Consider the following 26,559-nt stretch of genomic DNA (forward strand, 5'->3'; position numbering starts at 1 on the left):
GCTGCATTGTCAATAGTGCTTCTCAAGCAGAATGTCTTTTGTTCTTGTCACAACAGACTAACTATTAAAGGAAAGAAGCAGGAGCTTGGTTGCTTCTGGCTGGAGATGGGAAAAGGAAGAGCTACTTTAACCCTACTGTTTCTGTCTTTTGGTTGTCTTTTTCTAGTATGCTCCCAGGCTAAGGGTGTGGGCTGCTGTCTCCCCAGAGAAAGGTAAGCTAGGTGTTGATCACTACTGAATTAGGAAAACATGGGGTGCCTTGTTCTTATTTCCCTGAAGTCAAACATGCCCCAAATCTGAAACTTGAAAAGGCAGGGGCATTTTAAATGTAAGGATGACCTTTCAATCACTTGCAAAACATTCCACCCTCTCTGGAAGACACATGTAACCAGACACCTTAGAGTTTCAATGAAGTCTTTCACTCTGCAGTACCTTTTCAGGAATGCAGGGCAGGGCTAATAGAAAGGAGGAGAAGGGACTGGTGTTCCCATTGAAATTCACTACCACTTAATTTTCTTCTTTAAATTCAATGAATAGGGGATAAGAATCTCAGATTGATGAAAAGTTGCAAGAGTGGTAGTGTTTGAGGCCCCCAGATATTTGATTATTCCACCCCCAATTTCTAGTTGGGGAGGAAACAAACCCAGGTCTTGGAAGACTCCATAGATGCATAGGATTGTTTGTCTATTGTCAGAAAAGAGCAGCTAAGGTGATTAGGTATGCAAGAAGGAGGCTTAGCTTCCAGCAAATTCTTCTGCACCTGTGGTCTTATAATACCATTAATTTATAAACGAGATTCTGTGGAAGCCCCAGACATACATTTGAGAATTCAGGGCAACTGACACTTGCACAGAATTGCTGTGGGACTTCTTTCATACCCTGCCAAGGTTCCATCAAATTAACATTGAGGTGTTTAACTTTTTCAGAGGCTAGAGATTAATACCTCTCGGATTGATTGCAATGACAGGAGAATGGGCTATCAGGGGTCCTCAAACTTTTTAAACAGGGGGCCAGTTCACTGTCCCTCAGACCGTTGGAGGGCCGGACTATAGTTTAAAAAAAAAAACTATGAACAAATTCCTATGCGCACTGCGGGCCCGGGACAAGTCGGCTGCTAAGCAGGACAGGCAGTGGCACCTGGCGGGCCAGATAAATGTCCTTGGCGGGCTGCATGTGGCCCGCGGGCCATAGTTTGAGGACCCCTGGATATTGTCACTATGTTTCATCTAATCCTTATGATTCTATGATTAAGTGGACCACAGCCAAACAGATATCCACCAGAACTCCAGGGGTTTTATTCTAGAAATGTATCAATGACACCATTGCTCATGGAGTTATTAGTGAACTTCCCTGTGGTTTTATTAAATACTAGGGGCCCAGTGCACGAAATTCGTGCACTGGGGGGGGGGGTCCCTCAGCCCAGCCTGCCCCCTCTCACATACTGGGAGCCCTCAGAGGATGCCCTACTGACGGCTTAGGCCCGCTCCCCGTGGGGAGTGGGCCTAAGCCGCAGTCTGGCCTCCCTTTGTGGGAGGCGACCAGGCTGATCAGGGGAAGACACCAGCCCCATCACCCTGCTGCTGCAGCCACTGCCAGTCACCACAGCCACCAAGGTGTTTTCATCAACACAGACTCCAGTCCCTTCACCATGAAAAAATGACAACTGTCTTTAGGCATTTTCAAGATGTGTCTTTCATAGGATATGACATTTCTTTCTTTCTTTTTTTCTTATCCTCACCTGAGGATATGTTTCCATTGATTTTTAGAGAATGTGGAAGAGAGAGAGAGGGAGAGACAGAGAAACATCCGTGTAAGAGGGACACTTTGATTGGTTGCCTCCTGCATGAGCCCTGACCTGGGCCCCAGCCAGGGAGGAGCCTGCAATCTAGGTACATGCCCTTGATCAGAATCGAACCTGGACCCTGCGGTCAGCAGGCCTAGGCATTATCCATTGAGCCAAACCGGCTAGGGCAGGATATGACATTTCTTAGCCATCCAGCAGCAGACCTTCAGTTTTTTCTCCAGGAGTGTGGTGGAAAACCCTAGATCACCTGTTTGGATTCTTATATCCAAGTTACTAAGAATATTACCAGTGGCATACAGGGAGCTTAGCCAATGAGCCGTCAGAAAAGGTGTTTCCTCTGTAGTTCACACCGATCACTGGCTCCGCCCTGCCCAGGCCCCAAGCCTCTGGCCCAGGCTTGGGGCCTGGGCAGGGGCCCCCCAGCTCCCTCCGATCGCTGGGTCTGCCCCTGCCCAGGCCAAAAGCCTCTGGCCGAGGCTTGGGGACTGGGCAGGGGCTCCCTCGGCTCTGACTGCAGGCTCGGCCCTGCCCAGGAGCCCCCTGGCTCAGGCCCTTCCCAGGTTGCTCAGGACCCACGCGGGGCCTACCTCGGAGTGACCTGGGTGCCGAGAAAATTCCTGGGACCCAGGCTGCTGGGTGCCTATGTATGCAAATTAACCTCCATCTTTGTTGGGTTAATTTGCATACTCACTCTGATTGGCTGTGGGCATAGTAGAGGTACGGTCAATTTGCATGTTTGTCTATTATTAGGTATGACTAGAGCTTTGTATTCTTGCCTCTCTAGTAAACCAATTAGGTGTCTGACTTGGTACCTATTTAATGTGGGTTTATAAAGTAATTATAGAATAATTTCAAAACATTGTTCATTTCCTCACAGCATTCCTGTGAGGTTATTTAGTATTATTTCTCTGCTTTTAAATAGTAAGAGGTTAAGCTATATAGAGGTTGAGTAGTTTGCCTAAGGCTACATAACAGTTGAGAGATGGAGTCAATATGAGAACTCCATTCTCAGATTTTGTCCATGATATGATGTGCCTCAGCACCTTCAGACTACTCTCTCTAGTATGGAACTCTTTATTAAAAATTCTTTGCTGAATAATGTGACATGTAGCAGGCAATGAGAATTTACTCCTTCCTATTTTTTGACTCCATCTTTGTGGTAGTGGCAGCCATGGCCACAGTTGGTTCAATAGCCAACATGGAGTTCTTTGTCCATGCCCAGGAGCTACATACCCTCAAGATGTCTAGCCATTAGACAGTGGCCCAGATCAAGGCTCATGGAGGGCATTGCCCCAGAAGATCAAGTGGTGCTCCTGGAAGATACGCCTTGGGAGGATGAGACTTCCCTTGGCCAGTGTCAGGTTGAGGCCTTGACCATGCTAGAAGTAGCTGGCCATCTGTTTGGAGGTAGAGTCCATGGTACCCTGGCCTATGCTGGGAAAGTGAGAAGTCAGATTACCAGAGTGACCAATAAGGAGGAAAAAGGGGGATAAAGAGAGGAGGAGTAGACAGTTATGGACTGTGTCAAGAGACAGGTGTAGTATCATTGCTTCATTAATCTTGTATCCACTTTTGACAAGAAGAAAAGCACCAATTCTAACTCAAGTCCTTTTTCATACTAGTTTTCTCTAATAAAGACAATTGATCCTGTCAAAAAATGAATAAGAATAAGAATAAGAAGGAGGAGGAGGAGGAGAAAGAAGAAAAAACATACTTTCCTATTTTATAGTTAATTCCTCTAGGTACAAGGTGGTTCATCTGATCATTCATATGATCAGCTTATGGATGCTGGGCTCAAGGGTCTTTCAGGAAATATTTTAGCCTGGTTCCAAAGAAGGAGTTAAGGATTGAGAGTGCTAGATTAGTGTTCAGTCTGGCTACTGTGTTTTGTTCTCCAATCTTGAAGACCAGGGAGATAGAAATGATATTACCAGTTGAATAATTTAGTTGAATATATGAATTCAGGCTTCCTTCTCGGTAGTTTAAATGAAAAAGTGGGGGAAACGACCAAAGAATTATTTCTATTTAAAGAGAATCTCGCTCATTTAAGTTACTTCTCCCAAATAAGATTCATGGCATTTTCTCCCAAGTAAGTTCTAGGATCCAGAAAACATTTTCTATTCTGATCAGATAAGCTATTACTCCCAAAAACTTAGCACTGACAGCAGAATATTGCAAGCCCACCTTGTCCTGCTTCCTGGTTTACAAATGGAAACCTGCTAATCATGGCAGTCTCAACAGGGAAGGCTGAAAAGTAATGACGCCAAGGCCAAACCAGGGCCAATCACTGTGTACATCCTTAGTAGTCCAAAGGAAGGCTATTTGGTTAGTAAAAGCTGTGAATTATGACCACATCTATATCACAAATAAATGTTTCAGATCCAAGGTCAAGGGCTATTGGTTAAACATATTTGGCTTTTAGACACAGATATATTTTTAAAGGACACATTTTAATCTCTCCTACCTCAACTGCACTAACCTGGAGTCAAAGGTATTGTCATTTAGATACTCATGTGGCCTTCCTTCCTTGGGTCTCCAGATCCCTGCCATCTAATGAGAGGCTTGCTTCATGGGGTTTGTAAGTCTTTTGGGGTACCATGGAAATGAGAAACCATGCCTTGGGTTTTGTTTAAAGTAAATAGCAGCTCCTTAAAATAACAAATATATGACTGAAAGAAGGTTTGTATATCTTTATAATGTCTTTTCTGTTCACCAAGAGCTGAAGTAGAGAAAATTACTTAGGTTATAGTCCTTTAAGATGAAGGACTTAGGTTATAGTCCTTGGAAGACAGTTCATGGTGCTAGACTCCAGAACAGGTGACTATAGAATTCACTCTGAGTGGCTTTAATGACAGATAATTTAATTTTAATGTAGTGGAAGTAACATTCAATTGAAAATCAGAAGTTATGCATCTTGGCTCTGCTATAAGAGTCAGTTTATTGAGTCTGAATAAATCACATCTCCTCTGTGAGCCTCACTGTCCCCACCTATAAAATGGGGAGGAATGGGTTAAATAATCTTTCCAGGTCTGACATTCTATTAATTTCACTCATTCAAAAAACCATTTATGTGTGACAACATGGATGGACTTTGAGGACATTATGCTGGTGAAATAAGTCAGACAGAGAAAGACAAATATCATATGAGCTTCATTATATGTGGAATCAGTTACTCTATTTCTGTGTTGTCAAGTGAACTCATAGGTACAGAGAACAGATTGGAGATCAGTTATTGCCAGAGGTGGGGGTTGGAGGATAGAGGAAATGGGTGAAGGTGGTCAAAAGTTACAAACCTCCAAGTATAAAATAAGTCCCAAGAATGTAATGTAGAGCATGATGACTATAGTTAGTAATATTGTACTTTATATTTGAAAGTTGCTTAGAAAGTAAATGTGAAAAGTTTTCATTACAAAAAAATATGTGAGTATGAATGGTGATGAATGTTAACTAGACTTATGTGGTGATCATTATGTTGTATAAATGAAATTAATATATGTTCATTATACCTCAATTAAAAACATTTATGGTATACTTTATGAATTATCCCAAATGATTACATCCCTATAACCACTACCCAGCTCAATAAATAGAAGAGCATTAGCAACATCCTAGAAACCCTTTCCATCACTACCTTTACCTCCCCCCCCCAAAGCGCAATCACTATCCCTGAATTCATGAATGAGGTTGATTGTCTGAAACTTTATATAAATGGAATCATATAGCAACCCCCCCACACACATTTATGGGATACTTGCCATGTTCCAAGAGCTATTCTAGGCACTGGAGATTCAAAAGAGAACAAAATAGACAAAGTCCTTTCTCTAGAGAGGTGGCATAGGCAACAAACATATATGTCAGATGGTGGTAAGTACTATGGAGAATCTTGAATCAGGGCAAGGGAATAGGGAACGATGGGGGATGTGCTATTTTTATATAAGGAAATATGGAAGGCCTGCCTGATAAGATAGCATTGGAGCAGATAGCTAAAGAAACAAAGGGAGCCATCCATGCAGTTACTTGTATGAGGAACATTTCAGGCAAAGGAACTGAGGGTAAATCATTCATATAAGAGGTGAGTATGGCTGGAACAGTTCAGGTAAGATAAGAGTGGTAAAAGATGAGATCAAAGAGCAGGGGGCCAGATCATGCAGAGTCCTATAGGCATTGAACAAGGCTTTGGAGGGCTTTGATTGGAGTGACACAGGGAGTTTTAAAAGTGTGACTCAGTTTCAGGGAAAAGACTGGATTATGGGGGGCTGAGAGGGAAAGGAGGGGGAATCAGTTGGTAGGCTACTACAATTGTCCAGGTGAGAGGTAACTATGGCTTGGACTAGGGCAAGGTGATTAGATGTTGAAAAGTTGTCAAATTCTAGGATGGTCTGGAATGATTCAAAGCTTGAAGTCTCTTGTCATGGGCATCTCATGATATCCTCTATTCTTTGAGGCCTTTCCAGACATTGTGAGTCTATATTTGCAGTTCATATACTTCAAACATGGGAAAGCTTAATTTATTTGTTTTGTGAATTTCTGAACTTACTAGCTCTTCTCAAATCAAAGTAGTAAAAATAACTGAAGTGACAGACAATTGTTGTCATTGGTAGCATCAATTGAGAGAAAGCTTCTCTTCTTTGAGCTTGTTAAGGTTGTTCTATTCCAGAAGTAAACACCTTTTATTGACTGTTGAACAAGAAGATACTAAAAGCCTCTATATCAGTCAGGGCTACCTGATCATCTATTTTGACACTGTATGTCAATACTCTCAGTGTCAAAACATTTTTAATGTAGATGATTATGTCAGCATGGCATCAAATAAAGCAAGAACTTGGAGTATTCTATTTATCTGCTCAGTGTAGATAATTTGGAGAGTTTAGACCAGAAATGGTATAGGCTCAACATGTCACATGTTGTCTGCATTTTACATCTTTGCTCCCTACTAAGGAAATCAAGGAAATGTTTTCCTGTATATTTGATACTCGCCATATTTTGTGAAGTAGTAATTCTGCTGCCAATGAAGTCAGGGAAAATAATGGATTAAATGGATATTTGCCATTGCTTGAGTGTTAGAACTCATTCCTTTGCTAAATACCAACCCTCGCCCAATCAGCTTGGCTCAGTGGTTGAGCATTGACCTATGAACCAGAAGGTCATGGTTTGATTCCCAATCAGGGCACATGCCCAGGTTGTGGGCTTGATCCCCATTAGGGGGTGGACAGGTGGCAGCCAATCAACTTTCATCATTGATGTTTCTATCTTTCTCTATCCCTCTCTGAAATATATCTATATATATAAAAGCCTAAGCGACTGGTTGACCATCCAACCGGTCGACCAAATGACTGGTTGCTATGACGTGCACTGACCACCGGGGGGCAGATGATCAATGCAGGAGCTGCCCCTGGTGGTCAGTGTGCTCCCACAGCCAACCTCCAGAGGCTGGCCAACCTCCCGCGGCCCCAATAGGCCCTGATCGCCAGCCAGGCTGAGGGACCCCACCCGTGCACAAATTCAGAAAATTCATGCACTGGATGGGGGTCCCTCAGCCCGGCCTGCCCCCTTTCACAGTCCAGGAGCCCCCAGGGGCGAGGGCAACCTGGCGATCAGGGGAAGGTGATGCCCATCACACCTTTGCTGCTGCCACTGCCTGCAGCACAAGCCTCAGCCAGCCCTGGTTACCTGAGCCTCGGGCGGCCCTTTTTCCTGTTTCTGTATCCTGTCTACTTTCCTTGGGCTTGAGATGTAGACCTGTCTAGTCCTATATTTCTGTGCTGTCAATACTTTTTTTCCTTTGAACAAAGATCCTTAAGCCCTAAACTAGAACTTAAAAATAAATGAATGATTAAGCATGAATACTTTCATCCAGACTTGCTTATACCAGAGAAACCCTAAGACATTTTAAGCATCACTAAAACAATTCTAGTCTTATGCAGAAAAGTTAAAAGATCTAGAACACAGTTAGCTTTGTTCTTTGCTCCCATTGCTATAAAAGTCTGGTTATATTACTGTTCTCTAATAAGTTAGGGTGATTTTTTTAAAAGAATAAAGTGCTGATGACTGTAATGTACAAAGAGTTTAGACAAATCAGGAAGAAAAAGATGAAGACTCTAGTAAAAAATGGGTTAAAAATGAAAAGTTGACTCATAAAATAAATTGCTTATAATGTGAAATCCCACTTATAATAAGGAATTAAAATGATAATGCAATAGCATTTTTAGCCTGTCAGATTGACAAATGTTTTTTTTTGCAGTCTATGATTACAAATATATGAGAAACAGATATTCTTACACACTGTTCGTAGGAGAGCAATTTTGAAATTTATAGCAAAATTTTAAAATGCACACACCCTGTGATTCCATAATTCCATTACTAGGAATTTACCTTACAAATATAATCACACGTGTTCAAAGACATATATATATGGATATTCATTACAGCATTGTTCAATAAAGCAAAAATATAAGAAAACTCAAAGTCTAAATATACTTGAAACAATTTAAATAGAAGGCTGGTTAAATAAATATGGTGCATTTGTATGATACAATGCAGTACTGTCATTAAAAATAATATAGTAAAGCCTGGCTGGTATTGCTCAGTGGCTGAGCATCAAACCATGAACCAGGAGGTCACCAGTTCAATTCCTGTCCAAGGCATATGCCCAGGTTGCAGGCACAGATCCCCAGTAGGAGGCGTGCAGGGAGGCAACCAATTGATGTTTCTCTCCCATCAATGTTTCTATCCTTTACCTTCCTCTCTCTCTAAAATCAATAAACAAATTAAAAAAGAATATAGTAAAGATAAATGTAGAGGGCCGCCTGGGAAGGCACATGGGCATTTCTTTAAATTGTTGTCAGCTGAGCCAGAGGCGCCTGGCAGAGCCTCATCTGGGTTACGCCCTCCCCAAGAAGGTGGGGGGGCGTTATCAGTACTGACTTTTTACCTTTGTCCAGGTGCCTGGGAGCGGGCTTTGATATGTAAATCCAGGCAAGCACCAGGAATACTAGGGCCTACTCAAGAATGCAAATAAGCTCCTTTGATCCTAAGTTTTGGTGATACTTCCTGGTATTTGGGGGTATAAAATAAATGTGCTGTGTGCGCTCTGGGGTCCCTGCCTCTCCATCAGAGAGGATGGCGTCCCACCTGGCTCCCAGCTTTGTTTCTATCTTTCTATCTGGTCTCTTTCTTTCTTTTATTTCTTAATCCCCAGCTCCTCCACTCAGGAACCGGACCTGTTCCTTTTCCGTGCTGATGCGGAAAAGAGAACACCTCTACAGATAAGTATCTTCGCATAGAAAAATGCCCATATGTATTGTAAAGGAAAAAGAAACAAGTCAGAACATTTTTTTAAAAGTTTGTGTGTCTATGTGTGTTTCTGTTTGAATATGCATAGAAAATACCTAGAAAATACACCTATATTGTTCTTAGAGATGACTTTTACAGAGTTGATCATGACAGTGGGAAATGGTATGTTTCCTTTACCATGCTTTAATACTGTTTTAATCCTTACAGTAATTTAATTCTTTTATAACAAAAATTTCAAAGTAAACAAATGGATGTGGAAAAGGGTGATGGTGACTTAGGATCCTAATCTATACTATTTGAAGCCTAGGTGGCCCTTGTGCACGACGTCTTTACAAGATGGCCACCACAAGATGGCCACACACACAGTGGAGGTGGGGCCTGGTGGCTGCTCCATGTGGTGAGGCCTGGAGGTCCTGCGGCTCCATGCGGCATGGAGGAGGCAGGTCCCGGCGTCTCCACTGCCTTGCGTGGAGGAGGTGGGTCCAGGCAGAGGAGGCAGGTCGTGGCAGGGGAGGGCAGTTGGGGGCAATTGGGCTGGCAGGGGAGCAGTTAGGCATCAATCAGGCCAGCAGGGTAGTGTTTAGGGGGAGATCAGGCTGGCAGGCAGACGCTGTTAGGGGCAATAAGGTAGGTAGGCAGGTGAGTGGTTAGGAGCCAGCAGTCCCGATTGTGAGAGGGATGTCCAACTGCCAGTTTAGGCCCAATCATGCAGGACATCCTCCAAGGGGTCCCAGATTGGAGAGGGTGCAGGCCAGGCTGAGGTACAACCCCCCCCCCCCCCCGTGCACAAATTTCGTACACTGGGCCACTAGTCCTATATAATAAAAGGCTAATATGCAAATTGACTGAATGGCAGAACGACCGGCTGCTATGATGTGCACTGACCACCAGGGGGCAGATGCTCATGCAGGAGCTGGCCCTTGGTAGTCAGTGTGCTTCCACAAGGGGAGCGCTGCTCAGCCAGCTCACAGTTGGCGAGCACAGCATTGGTGGCAAGAGCCTCTCCCGCCTCCACTGCAGGTGGGCGGTAAGGAGCCAGGGACTGCAAGAGCCCCAGGCTGTGAAAGGGATGTATGACTGCCAGCTTAGGCCCCATCCTGGCAGTCAGACATCCCCTTAAGCTGGCTGGCGGACATTCCCTGAAGGGTCCCAGACTGTGAGAGGGTGCAGGCCAGGCTGAGGGACCCGCCCCCCGCCCCCAGCCTCAGTGCATGAATGTCGTGTACCAGGTCTCTAGTACTTGAATAATTTCACACTTCATTTTGAGAGTTAAGAAATAAGGAAGGGGGAAAGGGAGGTACATTTTTATTTTTTGTTGTGTAGACAAAGCCCAAATTGTTCTAAACTTTGACTCAATGGGGATTGAAACCTTCTCTGTGCAGGCCCATTGGAAGGCCTATTTGAAGACAGGGGGTTGATTTGAGAATTTGTAGAGGTAATTTTTTTAGCTTCAAAGTTCCCTCCACTATTCTGATACAGATAATGGAGCTGATGGTGGCTACAAATATTAAATCACTCCAGTTTGTCCTTGAAGAGTAGAAATGGATTTAGAAATTCCACTGTCCAGCCTCAAGGTTTTTGTAATGGGCCATCACCCCTGCCCCCCTCTTCAGGGGAAGAGGTAGAGGTGGTAGACTCATGGATTTGTTTTTGGGACCAGCTTCATCATCCTTCTCTGATTTAGTGTCTTTGGGTGTGCTTTTTTCTTATCTGGTTCACAGCCCTCTTTTACTAATGAAAAGATAACAATTCACTAATAGAAAATGAAACAGTAAGCTTTTCTTCAATCAAGATTTTGGTATTTACATGCTGATTACCTTCTCTTTACTGAGAACCTCACAAGGCAGACATACTCCTTAGAACAGAGAATAGCTGCTGGATTGGGGCCACTTAATTCTGCCAGAGGCAACAAAGTTTGCATTTATCAACTGGTCCACGAATCCAGCATGACCCTCACTAAGGTGGTTCTCCTGACTCCAGAGACTTTCTGTCGACAGGAGAAGAAACCACTTCCCTTGTCCTGTCCTGTCTGTTGGCCTAACTAACCCCAAAATCCTAGGGCTGGATTTGTCAGTGACAATTCAACTGATTTGAGGGGCAATTAGCCAGCCCTCTTTACTCAAACTATCAACCCTGTGCCTCTATTTTGAACTTTATTCTATAGGAAATAAGGAACCTCTGTGGTCATTTGAGTGACATGATCAAATGCAGGACTGTCTTATCTCTAATAGCATTTATATTTCAACTAATTGTTTATATGTTTGCCTCATCACCTCAATCAAGATATTCAAAGGGACTTGGTAACGCAATGGGTGTGGTAGTTGAAGGAGAAGGTAAAGTTGAAGACAACTGCAAGATTTCATATCTAGATAACTAAAAGGATAACTGGAAGGAGACAGGAGTCATCACTTGAGAGGATACACTGGATGAGGAGAATGCTTTTGAGGACAAAGTGAGGCTAGAACAGGTATTAAGAAAATAGACTTTACTGCTAAGTCTGCCTAGGTTTGAATCCTAGTTTTTCTGCTTACTAGCTTGGGAAAGTTATTTAACCTCTTTTGTTCCTTATTTAACCTCCTGATGTCCCCATTTGTAAGGATGGTTAATAGTATTATCCTGCATTACAGGATTATTGTATCAAATAAGTTAATGCATGTTATGTACTTAGAATGGTACCTGGCACAAAATAAGTGCTAAATTAGTGTTTGCTATTTTTATTATTAGACACTAGATGCTCAGTGCATGAAATTCGTGTACTTAAGGAGAGGTCCCTCAGTTCGGCCTGTGCCCTCTCACAGTCTGGGAGCCCTTGGGAGATGTCTGACTGCCATGGAGGCAGGAGATGCTCCTGCCACCGCCAATGTGCTCACCAGCTGTGAGCCCGGCTTCTGGCTGAGTGGTGCTCCCCCTGAGGGAGTGCATTGACCACCAGGGGGCAGCTCCTACATTGAGCATCTGCCCCCTGGTGGTCAGTGCCCATCATAGCAACCGGTTGTTCTGCCTTCAGGCCCAAACTGGCCCTTCCACATCCTGGATTGTGAGAAGGAGCAGGCCAGGCCTAGGGACCCCACTGGTGCATCATCAGGGCCGGAGAGGGACATGGGAGGTTGGCCAGCAGGAGAGGGACTGCAGGAGGGCTCCAGGGCATGTCCAGCCCATTTCGCTCAGTCCTGATTGGCCAAACCCCAGCAGCAAGCTAACCTACTGGTCAGAGAATCTGCCCCCTGGTGGTCAGTGCACATCATAGCTAGAGGATGAGCAGCCTTAGCATATTATTAACATATTACGCTTTGATTGGTTGAACGGCTGACTGGATGTCTGACACTTAGCATATTAGGCTTTTATTATATAGGACAGTGAATTTTAAATGTTTGGGGGTACACCTAGATGGGTATATCTAGCTAAAATTTGGAAAATAAATTAAGAAGCTTTTGGTAGATATTGGTCTACAAAGGGAAAAGTGACAGAACTCTTGGTAGCACTAATATCAAAGGATTTGAAAAAGAGACTAAAAGTTAGTGGTCAGAGAGAGAAGAGTAACCTTATAGGCATGATATGGATACCAAGAGAGTTGTCAACTAATGAGATTAAAATGCCACACAGATATTGGACCTGTATGTATGTGGAGGGAAGGGAGATGAAAGGGGAAAGTCAAATATCAATATGGGCAATTCCTCATAAATATTTGCTACCCCAAGCCCCTGAGTGCTGTGGCTCTAGCTTCTTTCTTTCATCCCACACTAGCCCTCCCAGCTCCCACTGCCATTCAGAGGACCAGTAACAACCAGCTGGGATGGTGGTAACTGTTCACCATGGTCCCAACTAAGGATTGGCTCAACTAATGTCCATAGACTCATTCTTCTTTACTCCAATTAGGAACAAAGAAAAAAAAGGGAGTGCAGATGAGCACAGGAACCCAGCAACTACTGTTTGTGATATGACTCAGGACCCACCTGTCCCAGTGTTCTGACTCTGGATAAGGTATCTGTGGTCTTCCTCTATGATGCTAATCTCATGAGGGTAACATGAGTCCCAAGCATTATTTTTTGTCACTAACCCATCACTACAGGACCTACTGTGAACAAGCCACCATCATTCCCACTATTGATTTCATTGTCCATTTACTTCCTTCTGACCAGTGTGCCTCCCTCCTCTTTCTTTCTTTCTTTCTTTCTTTCTTTCTTTCTTTCTTTCTTTCTTTCTTTCTTTCTTTCTTTCTTTCTTTCTTTCTTTCTTTCTTTCTTTCTTTCTTTCTGTTTCTTATCTGAAATGTTCCGCCCTTGAAATATTTCTGTCTACTTGTATCCAGAGTAACCTCCTATATTGTCCATGTTACACATTTTGGACGTTGTAGCATGTTTCCTTGTACTATTCTATTTCTTCCCCATGTTTGTTGTTGGCATATGGGAAAAAATCAGTACAAGGTGGTGTTTGCTGCACTGGGATGGAACTGATGGAGGGGAGATGGAAGAGCTCTGAATGTTGCACTGATATTTCACTCTTGAACTGAGTTTGTGACAAGAGCCTTATCTGGAAAAACCAAAAACAGTGAGGAGCCTGGGGTGAAAAGGAAACAGAAATAGTTGCCCTCTAGAAAACTGTACCTGTGAGGTGAAGGAGGACAGAGAAGAAGAGGTAACTCCTTAAGTAGACATGTGTATGCGGGTTAAAGGCTATTCACAACTATGAGTATGAGGTTACAGAAAGAAAGCCCTGAGTTGGTGGTAACCCTGAAGGGAGATGAGAAGGGCCATGGCTAAAAAACCTCATGTGTTTCTATTTAGTCACTTGCTTTTGAGATTACTTTATGGTTTCTTCCTTGTGAAGTGTTATGTAGCCAGCTCTCTTGGTCTACTTGAGTCCAAGTTTAAATAATTTTTTTCCTGAAAGGCAAACATCACTGTCTTCAATATTTTGTTACCCTTGGAACACAGAAGTCCATGTCCATTAAGATGGGTAGACTGGTTAGATAGCATGTGCATGTCTGTTCTCCCCATGAGACTATAAATTTCTCAAGGGCACTAACTGTATCTTTCAAATTTATTGTGAGACATATGATTAGTAGTCATAAATGCCTAGAAAATTGAATAGAACTGAAGAGAATTAATATTTGCTGGAACTCTGTCATCAATGAGTTATTCTAGACAGACACTACTTTTAGCTGCTTTGTTTATTTTCAGATTTGTTGTAAATATTACCACTTCTAATGATTCCTTGGAAGCAGAGTGGAGTAGTAGAAAGAGTGGCTGGGGAGACAGGAAGCTTTTGTGTTGGTACAGGGCTCAGCTAAGTGACCTTGGAAATGTCACTTCAGAACTAATGATCTTTAAGCTCTCTACAATTGTGATCTGTGAGTGAATTAGGCCAGGTTTATTAAAATTCAGCACAGATATATGAGTGGAGGTAACTCACTTCATCAGTTTAGCCAATATGATGCCATGCAGTCACTCTGACCTTTTTTTCCCTATCAAGCGGCTGATTTATTTTCTTGACACAACCCATTTTTTTGGCCTAGAACTTTGTGGAATTAAAATTATAGAATTAAAGCTGTTACTCAGATTATTATAGGCATAAAAACCTACTGTTATATTGGGAAATTCAGGTAACAAAGAGTTGGTAATATTAATAATAGTTTGTATTAGTGTTTATGTGATTATGTCAAATATTAAATAATAATTCTAATTTTAAACTTGCAACTACCTATGATGTAGATAATACCATTAACCCCATTATACAGATAAGGAAAATGATGCTCAATCAGGGTAAACACCATTCCAAAGGTCATGCAGTCTGAACTTTTAGCTACTATGTGTTAGTGGGTACTTAATACTTTAAAAATATAAACAGTTTAGATTAGCCAGAAGGTCATATCATCACAGCTTCAATGAATAGGAGTAGGAGTAGTTAGTACTAGCTATCATTTATTGAATATCCATGTGTCAGGCACTGTTATAAGTAATATACATGTATTTTTTTTATTTAATTCTCACTATATGAAATAGACTCCATTGTCATTCCCATTTACAGATAAAGAAACTGAGGTCTGGAGAGATTAAGTGACTTGTCCAGGTAAACAAATATCAGAGGTGGATGACTCCAAAGCCTCTGTTCTTTCCACTACTTTAGGCTACTTATAAATAGCAGGGTTTCCCTCTTTTGATTTCTGCTGGACTCTTAGCGCCTCTTGGTGCTCCAGTCACCTTTTCCTGGGCCCTTAGTGTCTCCCTCCACACTGTTCAATCTCTGAGACCAAGGATCAGACTGGAGAAGTAGTAAATAGAGTGCCTTGTTGCTGATTTTCTACAGTCTCAATACAAACACTTACCAGTGTTGTTGAGACTTAATCTCACTAGCTCATTTGAGACCAATTTCAATTTGGAGCCATCTGCCACAGAAAAATGAGTAATTATGGCAGAGCTCACAAGAGTGGGCCATGGGAAGAAGGTTGTCTTAGCCTCTTTCCTCCTGTCTGCATTGATGCAAGTGACCAAGAAAGAAAATTACTTGGGTGGGCTGTTGATACAGAGGGCAGCAGCTCTACCTCCCTGTTGCTCACATACTTAGATTTTAGTGAACAAAGAGGGATGACTTTGAGGTCATGCAGCTTGCCTGACAGGAAAAGGGAGACCATTGCCATAAAGGCCAGGCAGAAGGAGGTAATCTGTGAACTGGGCCAGCTTGTTCACCAGCCTCTCCCTCTCACTGTACTGGTGTTGACTTGTGATGAGTGCCACTTGTCAGCTGGTCTCTCCACACAATATGATGGGTTAAGTCAAACTGATAGAGTAAAGCTGAAAATAATAGTCACTGACTTCTGTCTAGCATTTAATTTTTTTCAAAAGACTTTAACATTTTATTTTATTTCTTCCTCACAATAGCTCTCTAGATTAGTTAGGGACAAAGATTATTAGCTTCATTTTACAGATGAGGTGTGATTCCATAATTGGACGTGTGTAAAAGACACCCAATTGACGCTCAACTTAATGAATTGCCCAGGGTCTTTGGCCTGCTACAACTGGCTAGTACCTGAAACTCTGAATTAGAGCCTGTCCTTCTGTTTTCTAGACCAGTAGTTTTCCAGCTATGCTTTCTCCTCAGGCAGAAAGCAGGTATGGGAGTGTGTGTGTGTGTGTGTGTGTGTGTGTGTGTGTGTGTGAACAAGTAGGGCTTTGGGTCCCACTCTGAACTTAAACTAGGGAAGCTGTGCTTGGGTTAGTTTGTCTGTTTTACATCTGGGCAGGATTTCATTTAATGAAAAGCTCTAAAAACGTTTGAAAATCACTTATCGAGGCTAGTATTTCTCATAAAGAGTATAGTGGGTTGAAGTGTGTCCCCTTAAAAGGTATGTTCAAGTCTTAAACCCCAGTACCTATGAATGTGACTTTATTTGAAAAAAAGGGTCCTTGTAGATGTAATGAAGTTAAAATGAGGTCATCCTGGATTAGGGTGGGCCCTAAAGCAAATCTCTGGTGTCTTTTTTTTTATTTTTATTTTTTTATTATTATTTTTTTTAATATATGTTATTGATTTTTTACAGAGAGAAAGGGAGAGGGATAGAGAGTTAGAAACATCGATGAGAGAGAAACATCGATCAGCTGCCTCCTGCACACCCCCTACTGGGGACATGCCCGCAACCAAGGTACATGCCCTTGACCAGAATCGAACCTGGGACCTTTCAGTCCGCAGGCTGACGCTCTATCCACTGAGCCAAACCGGTTTCGGCTCTCTGGTGTCTTTATAAGAGAAAGGAGAGGGATATTTGGACACAAAAACACCGAAGAGAACTCTATGTGATGAGAGAGGCAGAGATTGAAGTGATGTGGCTATAAGCCAAGGCATGGAACAGATTCTCCTTAGAGGCTCCAGAAGGAACTAGCCCTGCCAACACCTTTATTTTGGACTTCTGGCCTCCTGAACTATGAGAGAAACCATTTCTTTACTTAAAGTCACCCAGTTTGTGGTATTTTGTTATGGCAGATATGTGAAACAAATATAGAGAGGTACATAGACCTGTTATCTAGAAACAGGTGGGCTTATTAAAATTTTGATTCCAGGACAAAACCCCAAGATTCTGATTCTGTAGGTATGTAATGGGATTTAGGGAAGTGCATTTTGACAGGTTCTCCATAGGCACAATTATTGATCTTAGAGCTTATTGTGACCATACATAGATACAAGTCTTTGGATTGTTGCTGGATTTGCTGTCCCTGCTTACTTATGCTTTTCTAGTGATGCCTAGAGTCAGTGAGCTGAAGGGAGTAGATTTAATGGACGAGAAATAGGCTGGTATTAAACCTTCTGTAGTCCAAAATATTTGAATTCTGAGAATTATTTGAGTGTTTACCCCAAGGAATCACAAGTCCTCCAAGTCACCAAAATCTACTCCTACTGAAATAGGCCATAGTGGTATAATGGTTCCAGACTGGATACTGCCAAGAGGGTCATATTTCTGAAGCAGCATGAAGGCCACAGAATAACACACACAAGAAGACAGTACAGTAACCCCCTCCCCCCGCCCCACACACACACACTATGTTCTACTTGTTGTCTAGTGCAAGGAATTCAATTTAATAGAGCACCACCATTTTTACTTAAAGAGTTGTCCCTATTAAACATGCAGGTCTCCATGTAAGTGTTAATCCTTGAAGTCAGTGTCAGCCATTTGTGCCTGGCCTCCAATCTTTATCTGAAAGCAGTTTTGATAGGCTAGAAGAGGACAGTGGACTGGGGTCAAGAGGAAGCTGAGGGGGTCTTGCTGCCAGCTTGAGGTCAAACTCCATGCCCAATAAAGCTAAAGAGGGCACTAGTTTACACAAGATTGATGGAGGTCAGCTGTGCCCAGTCTCTTGGAGAGATGAGGGAGGGCCTCTGTGAAAAAGGACTGGTATTTGGATTCTGTTTGTGGGAGGAGTGTCTTCCTGAGAGACCCCTACCCATCTGGATCCAAGGTCCTTCAGGAGGCCTGTGTTTACTCACATCCCTGCTTGCCCCCAGGTAAATAAATATTGTTTCTATCTCCCCAAAAGGCAGAGCTCCTGCACTGTGGCAGTCTGTTGTTATAGTTACTGACATCTGACTTATTACAGCGATTTCAAAGCAATGGAAGAAAATGAAATTTAGCAGAGGCTAATATGGGGGTTGGGAGAGAGAGAAAAGAGGGATGAGAAGGCTGCTGAGGAGCTGACAGCTTTGTGTGTTTGTACATATGTTGTTATACTTGAGTATGGACAAAGGAGGTCTTATACTAGTAGTGTGTCTGAAGGATCTTGATAAAGACAGATTCCCCCAAATAGCTTTACCCAGGTTTAATAAGCCTGATATTCCACCATTAGTTATTCATTTCTGTGAGTGAAGCACTGCCTTTCTCCAGGGAAGGTCGTGCCTTAGATTGTACTTTAGTATGAGTTTATCTGGTACCTTTCTTTCTCCGAGTTTGCCAGAGCAATGGGGAAAGATGGAGGAAGTGGGGGCCATCAAATAAGGACTTGGCTAACTTTCAAAACTCAGGGTTGATATTGCTAGTTCCCTCTTTGGAACCACCTCTGTGCTCTCCTCTCTTTCAAAACAGTTATGATGCTTAATGTGAGTGAATATGAAAGTCTTGGATGTCTTTTGCAATCAGCTAGCCATGTGCTTTTCTGGGAGATACACTTAATTCCTTTATGTTAATCAGAAAATATTTATTCAGGGGTTGGCAAAAGTAGGCTTATAGTTGTGATTATGTAAAACAGTTTATTATTGTATTATTATTTATTGATTATTATATTATTTATTATAATTTACTTACTTTTGCCCACCCCTGTATATTACCCATTATATACTAGGTACTGGGTTAGGTACTGATGGGAGAAACATGGAAACAGTTGGGCATTACGTTATGTCTTACATTTAAAAATAAACAATCTAGTCCTAGCCAGTTTTCTCAGTGGTTAGAGCGTTGGTCCATGGACCAAAGGGTCACAGGTTTGATTCCCCATCAAGGCACATACCTCGGTTGCAGGCTTGATCCCCGGCCTGGGTCAGGGTACATGTGGGAGGCAACCAATCAATGTATCTCTCTCACATCAATGTTTTTCTCGATTTCTCTCTAAAAATCAATAGAAAAATATCCTCGGGTGAGGATTAAAAAAACCAATCTAGTTATAGATACCAGACAATTACAAAAGTAAGGCTGACCAATAGTATATAGTAGTGAGTAATTGGTGTCAAGTGAAGGGCTCCGTAATCTCAGAGGCAAGCAAGATAATCTTGCTGCAGGGTAGCTGGATAAATGTTAGTTCAGATTGGCTTATTAAATCACTCAGGGAAATGGGTCACAGAACAAATCATTTTTGATGTGGATGGTGATGTAGACTAAATAGGGAACATGTTTACACCTCTCTGCTTTGGTATTAATTCACATGATGAATCCTTTCCACAGAGCTCATCCATCCATACTTCACTGACCTACCCCATCTCAGAACTCCTGTGCTTGGAATTCTAAAATGTACTCAAACTGCCAGGGAAGCAATACAGCCTAGTGGTTAAGAGGGTGTGCTTAGGCCTGGCTGGCATGGCTCAGTGGTTGAGCATCGACCTATGAACCAGGAGGTCACAGTTTGATTCCAGTCAGAGCACATGCCTGGGTTGCAGGCTTGATCCCCAGTGTGGGGTGTGCAGGAGGCAGCCAATCAATGATTCTCTCTCATCATTGATGTTTCTATCTCTCACTCCCTCTCCCTTCCTTTCCGAAATAAATAAAAATATATTTTTTAAAAAGCGGGTGTGTTTAGGAGGTAGGCTGCTTGAGTTTCAGTTCTGGCTATGATATTTATTGTGATCTTAGACAACTGACAATCATCCTGTGACTATATTTTTCTCATTGATAGAATGGGGATAATAATAATAGTGTCTATCTAACAGAGTTACTGGGAGGATTAAATAAGGTAAGTTGTCTTTGGTGCTTAGCGCAGTGCTGATTGCATACTATTCATTTATAGAATAAATATTTATTTAGTGCATTTGATGTTGCAGACACTTCCCAGTGTTGGAATACAACAATGAAGAAGAGAAATCAGGTCCCTTTCTTTTGGCACTGTGTCAAATGCTGATGGAGAAGAAAGTGATTCAGGCCTTTTACTCAAGGAACTTTTAATGTAGTGTTTTCCTTTCTGCTCTATCAATTATAATTCTTAGTCTTCTAGTTATCACTTAGCTTATTTTCATTTCTTTTTGTTTAGGAAATTATTAAAGCTATGAATTTCCTTTAAACCCAGCTTTGGTCATATCCCATAAGATTTGATGTTGCGTGTTTTCATTATCAACTAGAGGCTCAGTGCATGAAATTTGTGCACGGGCAGGGTCCCTAGCGGCTGTTGGCTTCCAGCTGCTGGCTGGGGCCTCCTTTCATTCTGCGCCACCCACTGGTAGTCAGTGCATGTCATAGCAAGCGATCGAACTCCTGGTCAGTTGAACTCCCGAGGGGACACTTTGCATATTAGGCTTATATATATATATATATATATATATATATATATATTTAGATATTTTCTAAGCATTTTGCAGTTTTAGTTTCGATTTGTACCATTTCTACTTTTTAATGTATTGTACTGTTCCACATTTGATGACTCTGTATTTTCTTTGTCCCTACTATGCACTCAATGCCATGCTCCAAAGGAAGAAATACAATCAGGAGATGTGCTTGACTTGAGGGGTTTAGAAAAGACTAGGGAAGATAGGACTGGGAAAGACTGTTAATGAAGACTGTTGAGTGCTAGGATCCTTGAGTTGGTTTCTCTTCTAATGGGAAGACATTATAGTTGCTGAAAGGATGGACAGGAATTATAGAATTGTTACAATATTTTGGGAAGAATAAGCAGCATCATTGTTCAGAATGGGTTGAGAGAAAGAGAGAAGCTAGAGGGAGAGAGTCCAGTTAGAAGATTTTAATGTTACTCTAGGACAGTGGTCGGCAAACTCATTAGTCAACAGAGCCACAGTTTGCTGACCACTGCTGTAGGACATTGGTTCCCAAATCTGAGAATTCATAAGAATTCCCTAGAGGGGTTATTAAGACACAGCTTGCTGGGCCCCATCCCCAGAGTTTCTAATTCAGTCTCTGGTGGTGCCTGAGGACTTTCATTCACATTTAGCAAGTTCCCCTGGTGATGCTAATGCTGGAGCACACTTTGAGAACCAGTATTCTAGAAGAGAGATGATAAGCACTAGAGGCAGAGTGGTGGGAGTTGGGTTAGAGAGGAAAGAATGTAAGAGATATTAGGAAGGAAGAAACCACAAGGTTTAGGAATTGGATATGGAGGCAAGGGAGGGGAAGGACTTGAAGATAACTCCAGAATATGAAACATAGGTATCTCTGAGGGTAGGGGAATCTCCTGACAAACACCTGAACATCTAATGGAGGAATGCAGTTTCATGACAGGTACTAGAAAAATATGTGAGTCCCTGTATCCATCTGCATTTGCATTGTGACTCTCATGCTTAAAAGCCTCCTGTCCTTCAGGAGAGAAACTAATAAAAGGAGAAAGCTCAGGTTTATGTTTGGTTTATTCTTTTGTAGAATATAACTTTGAGTAGAGAAAGAAAATAAAGATAGAGAGCAGAGGGTAGGGAGGGTAGAAGAAGCTTGAATATTTTGGAAATGGAGAGCACACTTTTTGGTTGTTAAGTATTGAATATATAAGGTAAAATACTAATAAGGAAATGACAAATGAGTAAAACTCAGCATAGGCCATGCAGGGTAGCTCTAGGATACTACCTGAGATCACTGATGAGAGCAGAGGGTTGCCATGATAGGGCTTCTCAACTCTAGCCTACCTGACCTTCCCTAGTTTCAAGGGTTAGGGTTAGGGTTTCCTGTTGTCCCTGGCTATTTTCCATCCTATAGGGACTTCTCTTACCTGCTTCTCTCCACTGGGCCTCCTGTAGCTGAGCAGAAGCTCCACAGCACCCACCACTTCCTTGCGGATAGCATAGAGCAAGGCATCACCTACATACACGCTGTGGTTCAGCAGTAGCTCCATGATCTCCAAGTTCTCGTTCTCAATGGCAATGAGCAGAGCACTCCGGCCCAGAGGATCCATGCAGTTGATGTTGACATTGTAGTAGATCTCTGCCTCCTGGAGGGCCTGCTTCACAGTGGCATAGTCCCCCTTCTCTACAGCATTGAGGAAGGCCTTCTCCTCTGCAGAGAGCTCAGTCTCAGCCCTCACAATTTGCAGGGGGATTCGGTCTCTGTACGGTGAGTAGTTGACCTTTTTGTAGTACAGTTGGGCCATGGTTCATAGCAATTTAGAAACCTGAATAAGGAGAGAAAGGGAGACCAAAGATATTCTTAGATACCTGAAGGTCTCAAATGGCTAACTGTGGAGGCAGCCTTGCTAATGGGTTGGAAAATCCAAAACTTTTTTTTTTTTACTTTACACTTCATTATTTTGTTAATACTATGGTGATTTTTTTAAAAAAATATCTTTATTGTTGAAAGTATTACAGATATCTTCTTTGATTGTTTTTTCCCCTTTGCCCCCTCAACTCCATATCCACCCCTCTCAAGCCTTCACCACTCTATTGTCTGTGTCCATGAGTTATGCATGTAAGTTCCCTGGTTAATCACTCCCCTCCTACCCACTCCCACCTTCCCTCTGGAATTTGTCAGTCTGTTCCATGCTTCTATGTCTCTAGTTCTATTTTATTCACCAGTTTATTTTGTTCATTAGATTCCACATATAAGTGAGATCATGTGATCCTTATCTTTCTTTGACTGGCTTGTTTAACTTAGCATAATACTCTCCAGGTCCATCCATGCTGTTGCAAATAGTAAGAGTTCTTTCTTTTTTATAGCTGTGTAGTATTCCATTCTGTAAATATACCACAGCTTTTTTATCCACTCATCTGCTGGTGAATCCCAAACTGTTTTAATGTCGCAATCTTTTGCTTCTTGAAAAGGATTATATCAGAAAAAGCCCAGGCTTTGGGGTCAGAAATACCTAGGCTCAAATCCTGACTTTACCAGCTCTGTGACCTTGGATAAGTTACTCAAGCCAAACCCTCTGTGTTTCAGTTTATTATTATTAAGTTTATCAATATCAATAATATGTATAGCAGTTATCATTGTGTACCAGGCTCTGTGTTAAAGAATAATTTCTACCTCATAAAGCTATTGTGAGAGTTAAATAAGGTAATGCATTATCAAAGCAGCTGGCTCAGGGCAAAACCTCCTGAGACATGGAACAAGCTAGTTCCTTCCTTCTCTTCTGCTGCCTGAAAATACTCATGATAATACTTCTGATTGGCGATGCAAAGTTGGAGTTCATCTTTGGCCAATTTCTTTGGGCTCTGGGCCTATGGGCTTGTGTTGTTTTTCAGGATTGCATTTGCAATTGCCCCAGATACAGCTCCTGGATTGCAATCCTGTTTTAGTGCTAACTGAAATTCTGTTTCTTGCTGCTGTTCACCTGGGAGAGGGGTACTGGCTCCAATAGGCCAAAGGCAGCTAGCTGCAAAAAATAAGCACAGACACTCTCTGTTCACTCATGATTTTTTTCCTCCACTATTCCAAACCAAGGAACTAATAGATCTGAAAATGTGATTCAAATATGAGAAGTGAATGGTCTGTTTTACATGCACCACATCTACAGCCAGATTTTCATAGAATTTAATTTAAAGTAAAACCTATTATTGAGTTCCTGCAATGTGTTTAACTTTGTGATAAAATACTTTGCCTTCAATTGCATAGAATGAATCACAGTATAGAGCTTCTGCCTTGTAGTTCACAGATAAAATTCATGAACCTTTATCATTGACTCCTTGTGTTAGCCCTGTGAGGTAGAAATGGCTATCCTCCCCAGGGTAGAAAATGAGGCTCAGATCCATTAGGTCAGTGGTCGGCAAACTCATTAGTCAACAGAGCCAAATATCAACAGTACAACGATTGAAATTTCTTTTGAGAGCCGAAAACCGACTTCTGAGCATGGGCCACGAAGTTTCAATCGCACTGTACATGAGCGCCCGCACGTGGTATTTTGTGGAAGAGCCACACTCAAGGGGCCAAAGAGCCGCATGTGGCTTGCGAGCCGCAGTTTGCCGACCACTGCATTAGGTGATTAGCTCCTTTCTCTCCTATCCCTGGGACCTCTAGTGTTCTCTGGAAGCTGAGTTTTACCAAAGTTATTTACATGTCTTTCATTACCAAACTGTTTTGGCATCAAAAAGAAGTAGAAATATGATAAAGGGACTCTTGTCTCATCTTGATGTAAGAAAGATGAAGACATGAAGCTTCCTTAAACATTTGCTTCACTTTTCCAGGTAATTACATCCCTGTTTTGGCAGAGGGAAAAGCGTATATTATACCAAGTGGCATTTGCATTTCATGTGCTTGTGATCTTCTGGGAAATTAGTATTTGAAGATGGAGTGTTACTCCTTGCCCTGAATAGGCCTAAATGACAAATCAGTCTCTGCATAAAAATCTCAGGAGGGTAGGGTACTGTTTGGATGTCTTGAGAAATACTGATATTTTCCTATAATACTTTCAAGTGACTAAAGGAAAGTGGCACTTAGAGTAAGCATTTGTCATTAAACAGCAAATGACTTTAATAATACTATTTGTAGATTGCTCCCTGTCTCCATTATAAACAAAAGGGAGGAGGAAGAAGAGACACTGTGATCTCCTGGAAAGAGACTCAGTAATACAACTCAGTTTATATTTATTTAGCCAGTCAATATGAACATGGTAGAAGCCTTCCATGTGCCTATCAATATGCTAGTCACCTTTGGATGCTATGAAAGAACCAATCCCTGCCTTCATTATCTTTCACCTGGACCATTTCACAGCCTTAGAATTGATCATCCTGACTTCATTCTCTCCCCTCCAGATTGTCTACCACACTATCGACAAGTTATCCCATGAAACACAAACTTGATTCCATTTTACTCCATCTTGGTTGATTTCTTGCTGTTCTTGTTATAAAATCAATACTTCCTGTTGAGGTCTACTAGGTCTTGGCTTGTGTTTTCCTCTCCAACTTCATCTTAAGCCATTTTCTCACCCTCATCCACTATTTTTATTATTTTATTTTTAAATTACAGTTGACATACAATATTATATTCTTTTCAAGTATACAACAGAGTGGTTCTGCATTTATACAACTTACAAAATAATCACCTCAATAAATCTAGTACCCATCTGACATCATACATAGTTATTACAATATTATTGACTATGTTCCCTGTGCTCTACTTTATACCCTCATGACTATTTTTCAGCCTTGTGGAGCTTTTTTCAATTTTTCCAACATGCCAAGTTCCCTGACCCCCAAGATCGTTGATCGGCACTTGGAACACTCTTCTTCAGCTCTTTTCATTTTCTACCTCAACAACATGTCACCTCTTCAGAGCAATCCCCACTAACTTCGTTCTATAAAGTAGTTCCTTCATATTTGTTTCTTCATTGTACTCTTTTCTCTTTATTCTTTATTTTTGCATTTTAAATTTCTTTATTGGTTAAGTTATTACATATTTGTCCTCATACCCCCATTACCTTCCCAACTCCCCCCCCCTCCAAACATACCCTCACCCTCCTGGTGTCTGTGTCCATTGGTTATGCTTATATGCATGCATACAAGTCCTTTGGTTGATCTCTCCCCCTTAACCTCCACCTTCCCCTATCTTCCCTCTGAGGTTTGACAGTCTGATTGATGCTTCCAAGTCTCTGGATTTGTTTTTGATCATTAGTTTATGTTGTTCATTATTTCCCAGAGATGAGTGAGATCATGTGGTATTTATCTTTCTCTGACTGGCTTATTTCACTAATCACAATCCTCTCCATTTCCATCCATGTTGTTGCAAATGGTAGGAATTCCTTCTTTTTTAGTGCAGCGTATTATTCCATTGTGTAGATGTACCACAGTTTTTTAATCCACTCATCTGCTGATGGGCACTTAGGCTGTTTCCAAATCTTAGCTATGGTAAATTGTGCTGCTATGAACATAAGGGTGCATATATATCCTTTCTGATTGATGTTTCTAGCTTCTAGGGATATATTCCTAGAAGTGGTATTACTGGGTCAAATGGGAGTTCCATTTTTAGTTTTTGAGGAAACTCCATATTTTCCTCCACAGTGGCTGCACCAATCTGCATTCCCACAAGCAGTACACGAGGGTTCCTTTATCTCCGCATCCTCTCCAACATTTGTTGTTTATTGATTTGTTGATGATAGCCATTCTGACAGGTGTGAGATGGTACTGCATTGTCGTTTTGATTTGCATCTCTCAGATAATTAGTGACTTTGAGCATGTTTTCATATGTCTCTTGGCCTTCCTTCTGTCTTCTTTTGAAAAGTTTCTATTTAGGTCCGTTGCCCATTTCTTGATTGGATTGTTTATCTTCCTTTTGTTGAGTTGTATGAGTTCTCTGTAAATGTTGGAGATTAAACCCTTATCAGTGATAACATTGGCAAATATGTTCTCCC

The 26,559-nt window shown here is 41.8% G+C and overlaps 1 protein-coding gene across 5 annotated transcripts in view; it reads right to left on the reverse strand.

Annotated features, from left to right (window-relative positions):
- TRPC5 (transient receptor potential cation channel subfamily C member 5) overlaps window positions 1-26,559 on the reverse strand; it is a 397,050-nt gene that overhangs the window by 169,535 nt on the left and 200,956 nt on the right. For all 5 annotated transcript variants that reach the window (XM_080653342.1, XM_080653344.1, XM_080653345.1 and 2 more), the window contains one exon: window positions 21,994-22,392. In XM_080653342.1, the coding sequence (XP_080509468.1) occupies window positions 21,994-22,371 (378 nt within the window). In that variant the 5' untranslated portion in view covers window positions 22,372-22,392. The remainder of the gene's footprint in view (window positions 1-21,993; window positions 22,393-26,559) is intronic.

This window comes from Plecotus auritus (genome assembly GCF_963455305.1).
Source record: "Plecotus auritus genome assembly, chromosome: X".
Taxonomy (NCBI): domain Eukaryota; kingdom Metazoa; phylum Chordata; class Mammalia; order Chiroptera; family Vespertilionidae; genus Plecotus; species Plecotus auritus.